Source organism: Saccharomyces kudriavzevii, assembly GCF_947243775.1.
Source record: "Saccharomyces kudriavzevii IFO 1802 strain IFO1802 genome assembly, chromosome: 4".
NCBI lineage: Eukaryota > Fungi > Ascomycota > Saccharomycetes > Saccharomycetales > Saccharomycetaceae > Saccharomyces > Saccharomyces kudriavzevii.
The window spans coordinates 336,019-354,330 of record NC_079275.1 but is presented as its reverse complement, the minus strand read 5'-3'; the positions used below and the strand labels follow the sequence as shown (position 1 = coordinate 354,330).

Sequence of the window (18,312 nt, the reverse complement as noted above, 5' to 3'; positions counted from 1 at the left end):
ATAATTATTCCAAACTTAAAGCAAGATTATCTTAGATATGTAGTTTTATTGCCTATGTATTCTTCAGGTACTCCATGATTAAATCGACAACTAATGGTGAATAATTGACCCTGCCCCTTCTTATCGGTAGGTTCAGCACATTTGGATCACCTTCAATACCGTAATAATTGTGATCCGCATTCTCGATAAATCTCAAGGAGTGTCTGCCCTTGAAAAGTTCCGCATACTGCGAGGCTGCGCTAACTGGCACTATGTGATCGCAGGTGCCATAACAGGACATGATCGAGCAAGTTGGCGGTGTTGCGGAAAATTCTGGGACACAAACATTGGCGATACTACAAGTTTCGCTCGATGGGATCCAAAAGTCCTTATATTCGCCATACCGTGCACCATTTGCCCAGAACCCTCCATCTTTCTCCCAACTTGGGTGCAGCCTTGTGCACCGTTCAATAAGTCCTCTTCCGTCATATCTTCCGGCACAGTTAATCAAATGAGAAGGCAATGGGAACGCCTTTGAAAGCAAATCTAGACAGAATTTAAACATGGCAAGTGAACCTCTAGAATGTGCTACAATCACATCCAGCGAAATAGTGTCGGTGTTGTATAACTGTTCTCTGAGAGATCTATCGAGTATTGTTTGGTAAACCGTATTCAGATCCTCTAAATCTTGATCGAGTGTCCTACCGATGGCTGGGTCGTAGTTATCTGACGAATCTCCCTGTCCTCTGAAATCGATTCTTAGTACCCAACGTGCAGATTGGACTAGACTCTTTGCCAAAGAAGCCTGATAAATAGCGTTTTTGTGAGACTGACTCCCGTGTAACAGTAATGCCAACTCATTGCTCTTGCGCTGAGATTTTCCATCTTCTATATTGACGTTCGACAAATCTCTTCTTTCTGGGTATGAAATTATAGCCGCTATTCGATGAGGAACACCGTTGGTTTCACTTGTAATGTACACAAATTTTTCATTTTTATCTAACTTGATATAGCTGGGAGGAACATCTTGTATTTGCACGGCAACAGTGCTCTCTTCCATTTTTATTCGGCTGTTGACGAAAATTCTTGCCTCTGACTACCTTGGTACTTTCATTCCTTCTCGTGAATTGTACCCTCTTTTTGTTATTTTTCCTATGTCTTATCATGCATCATGTTTGCAAGCATTTCCTCGACGTGACTTATAGTCATGTCAAGGGGAAAAAAGATAAGCCCACCTGGCGCGCTGCTAATGCTTTAAGTAAGTAGCTCTATAAACCATCGGGCCAGCTCGAACATAATTATTTTTTATGAAATGGTATCTTCGCTAGAGTTCTTTTGTTATTAGATATAAATACGAAAGGTGTCTTATACCGGTCCCTGTGGCACTTCGGCTTCATTGTTCTTTACAAGTATAATTAATTTCTAATTGTTTGATAATAGTCTATTTAATGTTAATAACATGTATATGTACATGTGAATAGTTACAGAAGGATGAGTCGCCGGATAATTAAAGTTCGTTTCGGTGGTCTTTTTATGCGCATTTTTAACTTAACTGTTCCTCGTCTGCGTCCCCATCTTCCCCGTCTTCTTCTTCTTCTTCTTCTTCATCAGAGCTAATTTCAATGCCCAAGTCTTTCAATTTTGAGCGATATTTACTGTTTTTCTCATCCAAATCAGTAACCAAAAGCATCAAGTCATCAATTTCGGAACGATCTTTGTTTGCCTTTTTTAACTTCGTGTTTTCTATCTTGAATTTCTGCAATTCTTTAATTAAATTTTCAATCTCACTTTTCTGAGAATCGGCGGTTTTCTTTATAACATCTTCATCTTTTCTCCGAACTTCCTCTTTGGTTACTAACTGCTTGTATTTAGTTTCAAGTTGTTGAACTTTTTCATCGAATTCAGATTTTTCTGCTTGTAGTTTCTTAATTTCGGTTTCATGATCTTCCTCGCATTTTTTAGTCCTCTGTTGAGCACTATTTAACATTCTCTTTAATTCTGTCAACTGAGAACTCATTGATTCCTTTTCTTCTTTGCTACCTTCAAGCTTTTCCTGGTTGTCTCTCAAGGCACGTTCTGAATCTTTCAATTTAGAGTTCAAAAGCGCACTTTCTTCTACGTTGATCTTTATTTTCTGATGGGCATTAGTCAATTCTTTCTGTATGGCCTCTAATTCTCTGCCAGATTCTGCTTCACCTTTCAGTTTTCCTTGCAAGTCTTCAATCCCTTTTTTTGATTCCACAATTTGAGCTACCAAATTAGCCTTTTCTTCTTGCAGGTTTCTAATTTCTTCCTGAGCTTTTTTTTTATGCTCTTCTATTTTTTTGTCAAATTCCTTCCTGAACTCTATCGAGGAGTCTATTTCTTTTTCCTTGCTTACGATAGTACTTTCCAGCTTTCTCATAATTTCTTTAGATCTCTCCAGCTCCAATGTTTGGCTGGTAGTTTTCTCCTCCATTTCCTTTAGTTCTCCTTCAATTTTGACCTTAGCTTCTTGCACGACCTCAAGCTGCTTCCTCAGGCTATTCAGCTCCTGCTCATTTCCTTGCTCTGTTGATAGCAGTTTTTCGTTGGCTTCTTTTATCTTTTCTTCATATGAAAGAATTTTGTCTTTCATGGACTTCATTTCATTACGATTTGCTTCTAAAAGTTCATTGCAGGTTGAAGTGGCTTTCTCTAATTCACTCCTGCTTGTATCGATCATTTTACTCTTTGATTCATTCTCATTTTCTATTTTAATTAGTTTTTCTTCCAACATGTTAATCTTTTCAGAATATTCTTGCGTAATTGTTGAAGAGCCCTCATTAAGTAATTTTCTTTCCCTTTCAAAGGCCTGAATTTTAGTCTGCATTTCGTTTCTTAATTTCTCCAACTGTCCTTCCAGGATGGTTTTTTCTTCAGCGTACGTCTTTTTCAACCGAGTTGACTCAGTTTCTGTCTTCTCGTTAGATTTGTTTAAGCTCGTGATTTTTTCCAATAAACCGTTTACCTCAGTCTTTTTGTCCTCCAATTCCTTTCTGGCCTCTTCTGCCCCCTTTTGCAATTCCAAATTCTGGATGCCTATATGTTTTAAAGCTTCTTGCTTTTCTTCTAGCTCGTTTATTTTCACCATTTTAGCATCACTTTCCTTCTGTAGCTCTCTCATTTTCTCCATCTCAGTTTTCATGTTCTTGACAGAATCCAATAACTTGGTCTCAGTTATTTGCTTACTTTCTTCGAGCTCTTCGATTTGCGCATTCAAAGCTTCAATTTTGGACCCTTTCAAATTTGACTGATCTTCAGAAGCTTTCTCAATTTCTTCAATTTCGCCTTTCAATTTTTCGTTATTTTGACAAATTGTTTCATTTTTCTGCTGAACAGAGTTAATCTCATTGTTCAGTTCTGAGAGTTTTCCGTTATATTCTTTTTCTTTGTCTGAAATTTGTTTCTTGTACTCTTCTACCTGAGCCACTGATTCTTTGTTTTCTTTTTCTAAAGATTTCAAGTTATCGCGCAAATTATCAAGTTGCTCTTTTATCTTGGTGATCTCTCCTTCGAGTTGAAGCTTCTCTTCTTTTAAATGCTGCTCATTTGCCTGCGTTTCCTTTAAAACCTTTTTAGAAGCTTCAAGTTTTGCTTCGAGGTCATCTTTAAAGTTCTTTTGAGTTTCTAATTCACCCTTCAAGTCATCTATATTGTGACTTAGTTCTGAGATTTTATTTACGCTTTCACCATTTTCAGTGGCCACAGTCTCCAACTGTTCTTTCAACAGGCCGATTTGTGACTCATAATCCTCTTTTGAAGAGTTGAACTTTGTGATAGCTTCCTCTTTTGTTAACTCTAGAGTAGAAATGGTTTCTTTCAGTTTTCTAATATTTTCTTCTAAAAGCTCTCTCTCGCTTTGAAAACTTTCCTTCTCCTGCGATAAAGAATCAAATTTGCTTTCCAAATTAGACATTTGCATGGTATTTTCTTTTTTTATTTCTTCCATTGATGCTATTAAAGACTCATGGGTGGCTTGTAAGTCTCTATAATTATTTGCTAAAGATTTTAGCTTTTCAGTTAGTTTTGCGACCAAAATATCGTGGCTTTGAAATCGTAATTTGCACTCAACAAGCTCCTTCGATATGTGTTCTTTTTCCTTTAGCAAATCATCGTGTTGAGTTTTCGTTTTTCCTAAATTTTCATTTAAAGACTTTATTTCAGTTGTTTTTCTAGCAATTTCTTCCTTTAGTAATTTAGCCTCTTTTTGATGATTGTTGTCATCTTTACTCTTCTCCTTTTGTAGACTTTTGTATTTTTCTACAATTGCCTGCATTTCCCTGCTCAAGGCGAATAGGTCCTTACTCATTTTGTTTATACCATCATCTGCCTTTTTCTTTTGGGAAGAAACATTATCAAGTTCTTTTTCTAGTATCTCAATGGCCTCCTCTTGTTTTTGAATCGTACTCTTGCACTCTTGTATGAGAGCCTGATTCTCTTTATCCTTAGTTTCCAGTGCATCTCTTAACTGCGTCATCTTATTTAGGGATTCTTTAATAGTTCCTAATTCAATTTCCAGACTAGAAAAGCTTTCTTTCAATAATAAATGTGAGGAAGTCAGCGATTGGTATTTTTCCATTAGGTCTTCATGTTCTTTAGATAAGGCCTCCAATTTTTTGGTAAGATCCCCATTGGTTGCTTCTGTTTCCGTTTGCAAAGAGCCTAGTTCATTTTTCAATTTTGAACATTGCTTTTGAAGTTCTTCAACTTCTTCAAATGAGATTTTATTGATTGGTTCCTCCTCAGGATTGTGCGACAGCGCAGTTTCAAGCCTGTACATGTTTTCGTTGAATAACTGTATAAAATGGGTGCTGAAATAAACTTTTGGTAAACCAGTTTCATCGAGCTGGGGCGTTAGTATGCTGTCTTCATTACGGTTGACTTTTGAGAAAAATGAGTCCTTTTTGAATTGTTTGATGCGAGATGCATAATTATCCCTTCCTAAGCTTTTAGAAATGAGCTCAAAATATTCCTTTCTTGGGAATGGAGATTCTTTGGAAGAAAACTCATATGCCACACCTAGTAACATTGTTACAAGGCATTTGACAGTAACGTCTTCATCTTGTATTTGATAAGAAAAGGAGAGCAAAGACTTAATTACCGATTTATCTGAAAGAAAATCATTAGTAGCCTTCAAGTCACCAAATAGCCAATATATTAAGAAAGTTAAATAAGAGATAGGGATTCTTATGTCAGCAGCAGAAAGAGAGGTAGTCAATAGTTCACTTATTGTTTGAATTGCCTTTAGGGGTTCTTCGTCATCAAGATCATTACCAGTGGTAACATTCCTTGTAATTTCACGTAATTCAACGCTACATTTATTTTCCTGTTGGAATAGAAACATGAAAATATCTGTCGTAAAGAATAATTTGAAAGGGTTAAGGTTTAATTCAGCATCATAGTTTAGCAAGACTTCAAATAAGCTTGCCTTCAGAAAGTTTTCATCGCCCATATTATCCTTTGCATCTGTATCTTCATTAAAATTTCCTGTATTAGCATTGTCGGAGATACCATTTTCTTTCGTATCCTCATTGTCAGTTGCTGTAGAAGGCAGGTTACATAACCGAACTTGTTTGAATAGAAAATCTTTTTGAATGTCTAAATTATCCATAAGATAAGCCTTTAATAGTCTGGAACATGCAACTCTTGTATCGAACGTATGAACAGAGTTGGCATATAGCATCCAGTTGATTAAGATGCTGACTACAGGAACTAATCTGATTGGGCCACCGTTTGTGGTAGAGTTTACTGGCATTGAAGGATCAAAATATGGAACATCAATTTTGCTGAATTCTAGCTGCGCATATTGGTTACCTCTAATCATGTTTGCAGCAGTTAAAAGAGCAATCGGTCTAACTTTTTTTGGGATGTCATGAAAGAACGCAAGACGCAGCACAACCATTAATACGCTTGAATCTAATAATACATTCTGGTGTTGAGAGGTCACAGTATTTCCAGGTTCCACTGTTAGACTGACAATATCTAAAGCCGTGTTAATATTAATTATTCTTTGGTCATTCCAGAAAAATCCCTCGTCTTGGGATATTGGTTCACTCAAGAGGTACGCCAATTTAGGCAGGTTCCCTGTTTCCAAGAATAGAGTTTGATTAGACGTATTATACTTCAGGATATTATTGATTAATGACAAACAATCGTTAACGACAAGAGAGCCTCTTAAACCACCTTCTTCATCAATAATGGAAAACAACCTTTCGAAAATGTTCTCAAAAGCAACCAACTTTTGTACATGAGGAGAATCGTTCACTACCGCCATTAATAATAAAATAGCTTCGTCTCTAATGGGTTCGTGTACATCATCTAGAAGTGAAACCATAGTCGATATGCTCGTTGGCAATGAAATCAAAGCACTTCTTGCTTTCGCCGGTCTCGTGGCCATTACAGCCTCTAACAACTGAATTGTATATAGCCTGATATGAAAGTTGTCAATTTCCCAAAATTCAACAAGTAGATGAATCAAGTCCTCAGATTGCGTCAAAGCATCGGCAATCCAGAGTGAGAATTGATCTGCTTGTTCTTTTTCCTGTTTCATGACAAGGGGTGAGGGATACTTCCCGTTTTGCAATCGCGATTGTTGGGAAATCCAGCCTCTAGTTAAGTCGTCATGACCATCGCCTCTAATAAAAAGAATCAAAATTGTCTCCAAGATCGCCTTCACTGAATCCTCATCCATATAATCACGCTTCAAGGTATTAAGCAGCGGTTTCAGCCCAGATGCAATCACAGATTCTCTATACTGACGGCTGAACGCCTTCAATCCGAGTACGGCGGATCTTCTATCACTGATCAAAGTGGAGTTTTCAACTCGATCGCACAATGTTGGAATGGTTTCATCTACAGATTGAACTTTTGGCTGCTGTATTAGCCCCTGGATAAGGTCCATTCTCGGCGAGAGTGTTTTTATAAATCCTAATCGTTCGGAATCGTGGACAATAGTTGCTTCTACTCAAGTATTCAACCTTTCCCACTTCTGAACCCAATTGATGTAAAAAACGTGTATTCATTTTTCAAGAGGAGCATGCGCGTTTGGCTTTCTTTTAGGTAAATAACAAGAAGCAAGAGCGAAGAGATGCAAACCTAAACGAAAACCAAAGCTGAAGTTATCGGGATCACCAACTTTGCCTTGTAGGGAAAATCCTCAGTACCATCTCATCGCGAAAACATGATTCAAAGTGAAGTCTTTGCCGTTTTTCTTGCATATAATCTTGCAGAAGGAAGGTTGGCAAACTAGCACAAGATAAACGTGGGGTATACCTACGGAGGGCCCTCTTGGCATGTATTTTCTCCAAATTGCACTATTATCCTTGAGAGTATTATGTCCATTTACTCAACTTGGACACCCTATCGACCATGACGGTGTTGGATATGAGCATCCTCGTATTGACGTCACGTCACGTGGTCTCTAATTCCAGATGATGAACTCATTAAAGAGAGCCACAGTTTGGCAATAAGACATGTGATGGGAAACAACAGCGGGAGATACGAATAAGAGTATCATCAAGTGTGTCGGTGACAAAATTGCTGGTTTGCTTGTTCACGAAGAGGGATACGTGATAAAAGAGGTGTTCTTTGAGATAAACAATACATATAATGACGGTGCAAGCGCAGCCTAAATCGAGTATATCGTACGACTCGACTGTGTACGGCACAGCTCCAGGCTTGGATATCAAAGCTTTCCGGATCGTTGAGGATTGGAATGGCAGGCCCGCTAGCGCTTGGTCAGTACAAAGGATAGGGCGTTTGCAGTCCAAGATCGAAAAGCACACGTACAACATATATCACAATAATAGATATGGGAAGCACAACTTATCAAAGCTAATACCGGGCCACGTTCTCATTCAGTTCGCTAATGAAACGTTTGGGTATGACGGTTGGAAAATGGACGTTATAGATGTTGAGGCTCGTGAGTGTCAACTCTTTACCGCGGTGAACAACGACGACAACACTGATACAGATGATGTCAAGTATACAGTGGTGGCTGAAGCTCAGGTAAAGGTTACTCTAAAGGACGGCACCAACACGCAGTGCGGTGGCTTAGGTAGAATCACTCTGCCCTCGAAGGGCGAGTGCTATAACAGATCCAGAAAAGAAGCTGTTGGCGATGCCTTAAAGAAGGCATTACTGAGTTTTGAAAAAATTATCCTCGATTATGAGACTAAGATTACAAATAACTACTACGTTGATGGATTGTATGGTTCAAAAAAAAAGGAAACCAAGAACGCTTTCAATTTACAGCCAATGCCTAATGGTAAGTCGACTTTTATCAAATTGGAGGATACTAAAGATACAAATATCAAATAGATAAAGGAAACAACGATAAAATTAGCAGCTTCATTTACTCGATAAAACTAACGATTTTCACATAATGCATTAACCCCTACGTAAAAAGTGGCAAAAAGTGACATATGTGTGTATTTGCTGCGGACCGAACATAGGTCTTCCTATCCCTTCTAATAGTATTGTCGATACTTATCAGTATGAATTGTACAAATAGAGTTCATATACATAAATACACGTATACATTTTATCATTTCACATACCATTCCAAGGTAATGAAGGCATTGGCCACATACGTTTATACAAGGACATAGCAACAACATCTTGTGCAGATAGTTTACCGTCGAACGTGGCTTTGAAATAACCATGCGTACCCAGACTTTCTTTGATAAAACCGGATCTACCAGATTTGGTAAATAACGGTATGGACTTGAACCACTCCACATCTTCTGGTCTGAAAAACATATAACGTACAGTGACCACGGTTTTGTGAAACCTAAATGGATGGCCTGTCAAAATGGCTCTCTTAGCCAAGATTCTTGAATGATCTGCATTTAAGAATGTACCGTGGCCAATCAATTCAATTTTTTTGGCATCTGTTGATGATGACCTGAAGAAAATTGCAGGCGATTGCGTGAAATCTACAGGCGCGATACATGTAGCAATCGATACTGTATCTGGGTGTAGAAATCTTTCATACTTGTGAACGTTGTTGGGACTGTTGGAATCCTGGGAGAATAGTGGCTGAATGGTATATCTTCTGGCACCGTACTGCACCACGATAGGATCCTTAGAGGGGACAGGGTTGTCGTATTCTTCCCACCTTTGCAGCGAGAAGTTGACCACTGCATTTTTGTGTTCATGCAGTAATAACCCGTAAACAGTAAATAGTAGTTTTTTGGGGTCTTTCACCCTCTCTAACAGAAATTTAGGGAACTTGATAAACATTCTAATACGATCACCTGCAATGCCTTGTGCTTCGTTCTTGGCCTCTTTAATGATTCTGTTTTTAGTGTTTTTGTAATTACCAACCCTTAGTAGACGTTTCCATTCAGGCGGCGATGTTGGATCCTTTTCGTCAATTTGCCAGTTACAATTGTATAGGTTCTTCAAGCCTCTGTATCTTTTCAAACGTTCGACAGCAGATACACTTGGTTCGAGTTCAATTTCATCGGGGAATTCCTTGTCTTCCTTTTCCATATCTCTAAATTCTCTCAATTGACGTTCCTCTTCCTCAGGTGAGAGTTCTTCAAATCCCTCACTGTCTTCCATCTCGAATCTCTCGTCGTCTACCATCTCTTCATTTCCTTGGTCCATCATCGTCATCTCATCATCAATTTCCATCATTGCTTCTTCTTGTTCAATGGCCTGTCCATCTTCTTCATCGTCATTTACTTCAATAACATCATCCAAATACCATTTAGCCTGGTAATCGGAAGTGCCATTGGGAACAACCGCCTTTTTGGATGTTTGGTCCCTACCTGGTAAGAATCCGTGGTCGTCGTATCTTGCTGTTGTCAAATCTTCATACTCGAAATCTTCCCCATAATCCGACCAATCTTCCACGCCTTCCGGAGCATACTCATCCAAATTGTCTTTGTTTATATCGCTTTCAAAAACTGTTTGTAAACTCAGGTCCAAGCCCAGATTATCGGTGATTTTGTCGCCAGCGTTCTTCCTCCTTTGCAAAGATTCACTAATTTTTTCTATCTTACTGATTTGAAAGTCACCAAAATCAGGAATATGAACTAGTCTGTTAGCATTGATCCCAATACCACGGACGGTACCTTCAACAACTAATTCACCGGAGTCGGGAGAAGTTTCAACGAAGTCAACAAGGTCGGCAACGACGTAACCTCTGTTATCTCTCCAATTGATTGACCTTGGTAGTTTTTGACATAATGTTCTTAAGACGTTTAACGAGTCTGAATTCTTTTCCAAGTTATAAATGCGTTCTTCACTGGGAAAAAAATGCTTAAAATAGCTTTCCAAAGATTGCTTTACGTCCAGTTGAAATTTTTCCTTTTCATGGACCGCTGAAAGGTTACTTATAACACCGATATATGACGCGATACCTTGCAGTTCTAAAGCACGTATAATTTGTTCACCAAATTCTCCATTGACTTCGTTCACCCCACTCAGCCCGAACATGACGAAATCAGCCACTTTGGCACAATCTAGAATATTCAAGAAATTGAGCATGTCTGGAATGATAATTTTAAGATTGCTTTTGAATTTCTTGATATGGACGTTGAATATACGCTTTGACTGCAGCTCTTGTATCATGATTTCTTCGTCGTCTGCTGACTTTAATAGCTTGTAAAGGATGTCCAATGGGTCCAAATCGCTCACCAGCGGGATAATGGCAATGATTTTGGCAGCACCATTCTTACCTTCGAATAGTTTTCTGTTTTCAATGGAATCCAAGATTTTCTGGGCCCTTAATTGTTTCGCCTTGTTTCTACGTTGCAGTTTAGATACCTGCTTGTCTGGTTTGCCAGTTCCTATGGGTTCTTTTTCCACTTTCCCCTTGTATAATCTCTTCAAAGCACCTTTAGAAGCATGTTTTGCTTTGAAAGACTTGTGTCCATTCTTTATAGACGATCTATGTGAATGACCTGCCATTCTGATGCCCACGTAAAACTACTACCTTTTAACCGAGAACTCTACTCCAACAATCATTGTTTCCTATCATATAATGCAAACCAACTTTTTTCACCAGCGATGAGATGAGCTAAGTTGAAAATTTTTCTTACCTGTAATCACAATCCGATTCCGCCACTCAATCCGTGCATCTTTTACACCCACTCCCAGCAGAGCCACTTTTTTTCTATAAAAGAAACCTCTTCTTTGCCGTTATCGTGTTTTACGGTCAGTGCGATGAAAAATGTTCCGTTTTGGCGGTGAAAGCGCTATGTCTTAAAGGTAATAACCATATCAATTTGAAGTGTCATAAAGTGTTGCAATTCGTGTTGCGAGGAGTTTTTTAAGGAAAGTATAGCTAAATGTATGTGGAAACGTGGTTATAAAGACAAGGGACGTGTGTGCAGAATGAAGTAGTAAAGGAACGCCCTCCTGCGTTGTATTTAAACCGTAATTGAACCCGGAACTGAAAACTGAAGATTTTAGGATATGTCCAGAACTATCAATAGAGGGCGGTAACTTGGCCCGTCACAAACAAGAAAGGAGTGTTCTAATTGTACCAAGAGGCATCAGCAGAGCTTCATAGTGTACTAAGTGCAAAAGAGCGTGGCATATTGTCTTGCATCTCTGTCAAACATGGGGTATTGAATTCTATTGTGCACGTCCACCGAGTTTTTAGTGGAAAATTCTTAGAAGGACATAATACTAACATTTTTCTCTCTACTTTCGAAAATTTATTTTGTTACAGAATATATATACAAAATGGCTCACGAAAACGTTTGGTTCTCCCATCCAAGAAGATTCGGCAAAGGCTCCCGTCAATGTCGTGTCTGCTCATCTCACACCGGTTTGGTCAGAAAGTATGACTTGAACATCTGTCGTCAATGTTTCAGAGAAAAGGCTAACGACATTGGTTTCCACAAGTACAGATAAGTTAACGAAAATCGTAACATTGTAATCATTATCCCATTTTTGGGTTGTTCTGGTTACTTCTGTCCTTTTCTTTACCTCTCTTTTGTATAAGTTATCATATTATTTTTGGTACTACTATTTTATGTTTATCATTAAATATTGGCGATATAATAAAAAAAATCCTATTCACAAACAGTGTTTCTATATTCATTTGACTGCTAATATTGATTAAGAAAGACTGGCAATACGAATACTGTCGCCGCGGTTACTATCGTTACCACTTCGAGGTGTTGCTAAATCATTTTGTACGCGCAGTTTCTAGTTTTTTGAACTTTAGAAAATTTTTCATCTCAGCTCATCTCATCTCATCTCATCTCATCTCATCTATTTTACTCTGTTCTTTGAGCGTATAGATTGCGTAACCTTAAACATCTGTAATCAACGCTCTCTTTCCAATTCACGGTTATCTTGAATTAAGATTTATACTTCAATCGAAAATACACAGAAATCGAGATTTAGAGGAGAAAGGATGGGTAGATCAAAGAAAAGATCAAGAGCCTCTTCGTCCCGTTTGAATCCACTACACAAAGCTGGTTCAAATAATAATAATAAAGATGCTAATGTCGTCAATAAAAGACTTCAGCCGCTACTGCAAAATCTATCAAGTGTGGTGCCAAATGACAGAAGTATGGCTTTGAGCTCCATCAGTGTCCTTTGTGAGGACGCTCATATGAGGCAATTGCTATTGAAGGAAAAACTAGTGCATATCATTCTGAGTAAGCTATTGAACGATTCTAATTCGGATATAGTTGTTGAATCGTTTGGCTTATTGAGGAATCTATCCCTGGAAGAAGGTTATGACGTGTCAATTCACCTGTGGAGGTCTGATATATGGACAAGTATATCAAGCAACTTTGCCAAAATAATTGATTCTTTATCTGCTTTGCAAGCAGCGGAACAACAATCCCAATCAAAACCTGTTGGGAAGGCCAAAATAGAATCCAGAAGGTTGCTATTCGATTTTGCCGATAACTTATTATCTTTGGTTGTGGCCTTATCTAATGGTTCCGATGATATTCTTAATGAAATATTAAATGAAAATAAAATAAACGAAATTTTTCAGGTCATTCTCCAACTATTACAATATGGTGTCGAAAAAATACCAGTTAACCTTTTCAACACAATCCTTGACCTTATTTATGATTTAAGTTCCGAATCATTTGACTTTATCGACCTTGTCTCAAACAATAAGGATATATCTCACTTTCTAAATGAGCTATCTACAGATTTGCATCCTCAAGCTAATGAGCTGACGAGAGTTCTGATCGAAGGCATCCATTGCCAATTCCTTGATATGAAAATAACGTATGATCAGTGTAACAAAATAATTCATTCTGTGTGTCATTCCATTAACGACATAGATCCAGTACAATTAATGAATGATATCGATAATCCTGAGGAAATTGTGCCCGCCACCGATAAAGATGAAACCAGTAAGGTAATAGATAAGATCAAGAACTACAATGCTAAACGTAACGAGTCCATGATGAAGTTGCAAAGTATTGAAATAGCAATTGACCTTATCACCGCTATTATCGAATTAATTGCATCTAAGTATGAAAGGCCAGAATCGCACGAAGCTACAATTCCAGAGGAGCTGGTCAATACCTTAATAAATTTCCTACCTCATGTCTTCATGATCTTGAAAGACACTTTCACCTCACGAATATTGATTGGCTGGAATAATTTAATCTGGCTGTACATTACACTATCATTAACTGAGATCTCCGAGGAGCTGTTGGTTGCATTATGGAGTTACGTGACACAGTTGAACAATCAGGATGATTTAAGTATTAAAATAGGGGGAATGGGCTGTATCTGGGCTATCTTAAAGCTCATCTACTCTAGCGGAGCTTTTGAAAAGGACAGTCAAGCATTGACTAATTTGCAAATGGTGAATAATTCAGAATTCGTTGGGAAAATTATTGGCGAATTTCAAAACAGCGAGGACCTGGAACTGAAGCAAAAGTGTATTAATGTATTGAGTACATATGCTATGGTGGAAGGGCAAATTGAAGTAAATAAGGAAATTGGGCAGTTTTTCTTAGAAAGTTTGATTAAATCAAACGTTCAGCCTGAAATCCTAATGGAAATGACAAATGCACTCTTCCAAATTTACGGTGACGCATCTTACGATTATAATGAACCAATATTCGTAAGAGGAGGATTTTTATCTATCCTAAAAGACCAAGTAGTACCAAATTTGAGACAGCAATTTAAAATGGTTGATAGAAACAAAGATCCTGAACTAAAGGAAAGGTGTCACGACTGTTTTACTACATTAGATAGTTTTATTCACTACAAGATCAATGAAGGTTGTGTTAACCAATAAAGCCATTTAAACGTATATAGATGAAATACGTATAGAAATTTGATACAAATGAAGTATTCTATTTACCCAAGATAAAAAGGGGAAACATGAATAAAAGAAGTTTGAGGTTTTGCAAATAATTTTTATTTGCTCTATTTTGTTACATACGAAATTAGTTAAATAAAGTACAAAAGAGGAAAGACAGTAGAACAGAATTTTTCTCTATTTAGAATACTGTTTGGCCTGAAGCAAAACCTTCTTTTCATATTCTGTTTTATTTCTTGAAAATGATCTCCATGCAGGCTCTTGAGCAGGGGAATTTGGATTTGGAGAGTCTAAAAGATCCTGAACCCCAAGAACAATTTGTTTCAATGTGATGGCGGGCCTCCAATCTTGATCTTCATTCAAAATACTTAAACAGATCGTCCCACTCGGGTACACGTTTGGATGGTAAAAGCCAGCTGGAAATTTAACCTTCGGAGGCTTTGATGGATATTCATTTGGATATTCCACTGTAATTGGGTACACACCACCCGCCCAGTTTGTGGCGTCTTTTCCTGGGATACCAGCTTCCCATTTTTGTAGATCCATGGACCCATCAGCTTTCTTGACCGGTTTGGCATAAAATCCAAAAGGGTGGTCCTTTCTCCATTTTTTTCTGTTATTTAAGTGAACATTTGATGTTCATCGACTTGTTAGTATACCGCTGAATAGAATTGTGTATGATTACAAAATGTGGTAATAAGAAAAAAACCATAATCAAAACATACCTTTCTTCCTGAAGACGTTGTAGACACAGACTACTCATATCTCTTCCAATAAGCGGTGCCACTGCGTATATGTATTCTGTTTTAAGTTCTATTCTTTTTTCAAATGTTTGTTTGTTATGGTACTGAATAATTTTTAGCTTCCAGATGTTAAACGCGGTTTTGAATGGTATAAAGTGAAGAGAGAGATGCGAGATGTGAGAAATCAAAAGATTAGGCTTGAAGGAGAGAAGAAAAACTAGATATAAAACATATAGTAATGAGTGAAAACGAATACGACAACTTCGATGATTTGGATGATCTTTTGGATGAAGACCCAACCAAACTAGATGAAACGGTGGCCGGGAAGTTACAGGCAGACGAATCTGTAGGTAACAACGTTGGAGACAAAGAGAAAAGTGCAACAAGTGAAAACAGTGATTGTGTGCAAGTAGGTAATGGGTCCGAAGAAGATCCAGAGTTAAAAGAAATGATGTCAGATTTACAAAATGAGTTTGCAAATTTGATGAAACAAAGTGGCAATGAGAATAATATCAAGACAGGAGACTTTAATAAATTGGTAAGTGCCTTAGAGGAGGCAACGAAGATTCCCCGGGAAGGCTCTGATTTAGGACCTACTGGTCTGAAAGACAGTAATGATAAAGGGACTCTCAATGGGAATAGTCCAGGATTCAAAAACATCGTCTCTAATACACTGGATAGGCTAAAGGAAAATGGTAATAAAGTGGATACGTCACTAGCGGAAGAGACTAAAGAATCTCAACGCAGTGGCAAAAATAATAATATAGATGACGTTTTGTCACAGTTGTTAGATCAAATGGTTGCATCCGGAGGAAACGAAAATAGAGATGATCAATTTGACCCTAAAGATGGGGAAATGGATGATGCAATAATGAAGATACTTGACCAAATGACGTCAAAAGAAGTTTTATATGAACCCATGAAAGAGATGCGTAGCGAGTTTGAGACCTGGTTCCAAGAAAAGGGCGAAAATGAAGAGCATGAGGAGAAGATAGGTGTCTACAAAAGGCAGTTCGATTTAGTGAAGCAAATTGTAGACACCTATGAACTGAAAGATTATGATGAATTCAAGCATAAAGATCGTGTTACTAAATATCTAGACGAACTAGAACAACTTGGCGACAGCCCTATTAGAAGTGCGAACAGTCTATTAAAGAATGGGAATGAAGAAGATGACCTGATGAAAATGTTAGAAGTCGATGGTAATGATCCTAATCTAGGGAACCTCGATAAGGAATTAGCTGACGGTTGCAAGCAACAATAAGAGGTATTTTTTTTAAAAATAATGAAGAAAACACTCCAAATCTTAAAGCATTAACTAAATATAACACTTAAAAAATATGAAAAAAGCAAATTGAGCTATTTAAAATTCAATTATTCAATCGATTTGATTTCTTTTTGTAGTCTTTTCTCAACAGCATCCAGAAAGTCTTCTGTGGTAACGTAAGCGGATCTTTCGTCGTTACCGCAAGCTAAAGCCAAATCTTTGGTCATGATGCCATCTTGTTGGACAGTGTTCAAAGTGGCGGATTCCAAAACGTTGGCAAACTTACATAAAGCCGGAGTATTGTCCAGTTCACCTCTCTTCAATAGACCTCTTGACCAAGCAAAAATGGATGCAATGGAGTTTGTAGAAGTTTCTTCACCCTTCTGGTATTTTCTATAATGTCTTGTCACAGTACCATGAGCGGCCTCACTTTCAAAAGTCTTACCGTCTGGTGTAACTAAAATAGAGGTCATCAATCCCAAGGAGCCAAATCCCTGAGCGACAATGTCAGATTGGACATCACCATCATAGTTTTTTAAAGCCATGATAAATCCACCTTTAGACTTGATCATTTGGGCGACCATATCATCAATCAAACGGTGCTCATAATGGATGCCTAGTTTTTCAAATTTGGATTTATATTCAGCTTCATAAACTTCTTGGAAAATATCCTTGAATCTACCATCATACTTCTTCAAAATAGTATTCTTAGTTGACAAGAAAAGGTTTAATTTCTTGTCAATGGCCAACTTGAAGGACGAATGTGCAAAGCCTTCGATGGATTCGTCAGTGTTGTACATGGCCATGGCTACACCACTGCCCTTGTAGTCATAAACTTTTAAAGTCTGTGGTTGAGCAGTCGTGTTGGGCCCAGAAGGTTTATAGACCAACTCCACGGAACCTGGGCCTGGAATCAACGTGTCTGTGGCTTTATATTGGTCACCGTGGGCGTGTCTTCCAATAATGATTGGCTTTTCCCAACGTGGAATCAGTCTGGGAATTCTAGGAATCACAATGGGTTCCCTAAACACAGTCCCGCCAAGAATATTTCTGATGGTACCGTTAGGAGACTTCCACATTTTGTGCAGATTGAATTCCTTCACACGAGCTTCATCAGGTGTGATGGTAGCACATTTGATACCGACACCATATTTCTTGATTGCCTCAGCAGCATCTTGAGTAATTTTGTCAGCGGTGGCGTCACGAGACTGGACAGATAAGTCATAGTACTTCAAGTCTACGTCCAAATAAGGTAGAATCAACTTTTTCTTGATCTTGTCCCAAATTATACGAGTCATTTCATCACCGTCTAGCTCGACTACAGGGTTTTTAACCTTGATCTTACTGAAGGCAGCAAGGCGAGAGGTGGAAAACAGTCTTCTAGATAGCATGCTCATACTGAATGGTTCTTCCTAGTTCGTGCGGTCCCTTTCATTTGCGTGGACGTAAGAATCGTAAGATCATATGAGTCTAGTCTCTCTTTATATTGCCAGGTGGAATTATGTGAGTCAAAATTCGCGCGTGACCCGTAAAGCGTTATCAGTAGGTGCAAACGGTGCAGTTGGACCCATGAAAAGGATGCCTCGAGCTCTAGTTATTCGTATGTGAGCTTTATTTGGTCCATAATACTTGCTAAAACCTGACATGGTCTTCAACAGGCCTTCCTCTGAGTCTGTTCTTTTACTGCAACCTGATTGGCCCGCTGTAACGATGCCCGCTTTGTTCCTGTGGTATTAAAATATATCATGGAGAAGTCCTATCTTCAAAGGAAAATTACATCTACCAACTAGAGCAAGCAAGACATTTGCAAACTACATATACAAACGACTTAGACGAACATGGCTATTGCTCCAATTACTGGCACGATCAAAAGAAGGGTCATCATGGACATTGTCCTCGGATTCTCCCTCGGGGGTGCGATGGCCTCCTACTGGTGGTGGGGATTCCACATGGATAAGATTAATAAGAGAGAAAAGTTCTATGCAGAGTTGGCCGAAAGGAAAAGGCAAGAAAACTGATGTTACATGATTATCATT

The 18,312-nt window shown here is 38.3% G+C and overlaps 10 protein-coding genes across 10 annotated transcripts; 5 read left to right on the top strand and 5 right to left on the bottom strand.

Annotated features, from left to right (window-relative positions):
* Nucleotides 1–52: 52 nt before the first annotated feature.
* Nucleotides 53–1,039, bottom strand: SKDI04G1850 (uncharacterized protein; the record flags this gene model as incomplete). Its single annotated transcript, XM_056232331.1, has 1 exon — nt 53–1,039. One exon carries the CDS (start codon nt 1,037–1,039, stop codon nt 53–55), a length of 987 nt encoding a protein of 328 aa, XP_056086620.1.
* A 483-nt stretch (nt 1,040–1,522) lies between these two features.
* USO1 (Uso1p) lies at nt 1,523–6,901 on the bottom strand (the record flags this gene model as incomplete). The annotated part of the gene is made up of 1 exon (XM_056232330.1): nt 1,523–6,901. The coding sequence occupies one exon, from the start codon at nt 6,899–6,901 to the stop codon at nt 1,523–1,525; it is 5,379 nt and encodes a 1,792-aa protein (XP_056086619.1).
* A 707-nt stretch (nt 6,902–7,608) lies between these two features.
* Nucleotides 7,609–8,319, top strand: RAD59 (Rad59p; the record flags this gene model as incomplete). Its single annotated transcript, XM_056232328.1, has 1 exon — nt 7,609–8,319. The coding sequence occupies one exon, from the start codon at nt 7,609–7,611 to the stop codon at nt 8,317–8,319; it is 711 nt and encodes a 236-aa protein (XP_056086618.1).
* Nucleotides 8,320–8,550: 231 nt separating this feature from the next.
* TSR1 (small subunit rRNA maturation protein TSR1) lies at nt 8,551–10,920 on the bottom strand (the record flags this gene model as incomplete). Its single annotated transcript, XM_056232327.1, has 1 exon — nt 8,551–10,920. The coding sequence occupies one exon, from the start codon at nt 10,918–10,920 to the stop codon at nt 8,551–8,553; it is 2,370 nt and encodes a 789-aa protein (XP_056086617.1).
* Nucleotides 10,921–11,700: 780 nt separating this feature from the next.
* Nucleotides 11,701–11,871, top strand: RPS29B (40S ribosomal protein uS14; the record flags this gene model as incomplete). Its single annotated transcript, XM_056232326.1, has 1 exon — nt 11,701–11,871. One exon carries the CDS (start codon nt 11,701–11,703, stop codon nt 11,869–11,871), a length of 171 nt encoding a protein of 56 aa, XP_056086616.1.
* A 508-nt stretch (nt 11,872–12,379) lies between these two features.
* SYO1 (Syo1p) lies at nt 12,380–14,242 on the top strand (the record flags this gene model as incomplete). Its single annotated transcript, XM_056232325.1, has 1 exon — nt 12,380–14,242. One exon carries the CDS (start codon nt 12,380–12,382, stop codon nt 14,240–14,242), a length of 1,863 nt encoding a protein of 620 aa, XP_056086615.1.
* Nucleotides 14,243–14,443: 201 nt separating this feature from the next.
* UBC9 (E2 SUMO-conjugating protein UBC9) lies at nt 14,444–15,029 on the bottom strand (the record flags this gene model as incomplete). The annotated part of the gene is made up of 2 exons (XM_056232324.1): nt 14,444–14,879; nt 14,992–15,029. The coding sequence occupies 2 exons, from the start codon at nt 15,027–15,029 to the stop codon at nt 14,444–14,446; spliced, it is 474 nt and encodes a 157-aa protein (XP_056086614.1).
* A 218-nt stretch (nt 15,030–15,247) lies between these two features.
* On the top strand, nt 15,248–16,273 carry PEX19 (Pex19p; the record flags this gene model as incomplete). The annotated part of the gene is made up of 1 exon (XM_056232323.1): nt 15,248–16,273. The coding sequence occupies one exon, from the start codon at nt 15,248–15,250 to the stop codon at nt 16,271–16,273; it is 1,026 nt and encodes a 341-aa protein (XP_056086613.1).
* Nucleotides 16,274–16,383: 110 nt separating this feature from the next.
* Nucleotides 16,384–17,673, bottom strand: IDP1 (isocitrate dehydrogenase (NADP(+)) IDP1; the record flags this gene model as incomplete). Its single annotated transcript, XM_056232322.1, has 1 exon — nt 16,384–17,673. The coding sequence occupies one exon, from the start codon at nt 17,671–17,673 to the stop codon at nt 16,384–16,386; it is 1,290 nt and encodes a 429-aa protein (XP_056086612.1).
* Nucleotides 17,674–18,114: 441 nt separating this feature from the next.
* Nucleotides 18,115–18,294, top strand: COX9 (cytochrome c oxidase subunit VIIa; the record flags this gene model as incomplete). Its single annotated transcript, XM_056232321.1, has 1 exon — nt 18,115–18,294. The coding sequence occupies one exon, from the start codon at nt 18,115–18,117 to the stop codon at nt 18,292–18,294; it is 180 nt and encodes a 59-aa protein (XP_056086611.1).
* Nucleotides 18,295–18,312: the final 18 nt, after the last annotated feature.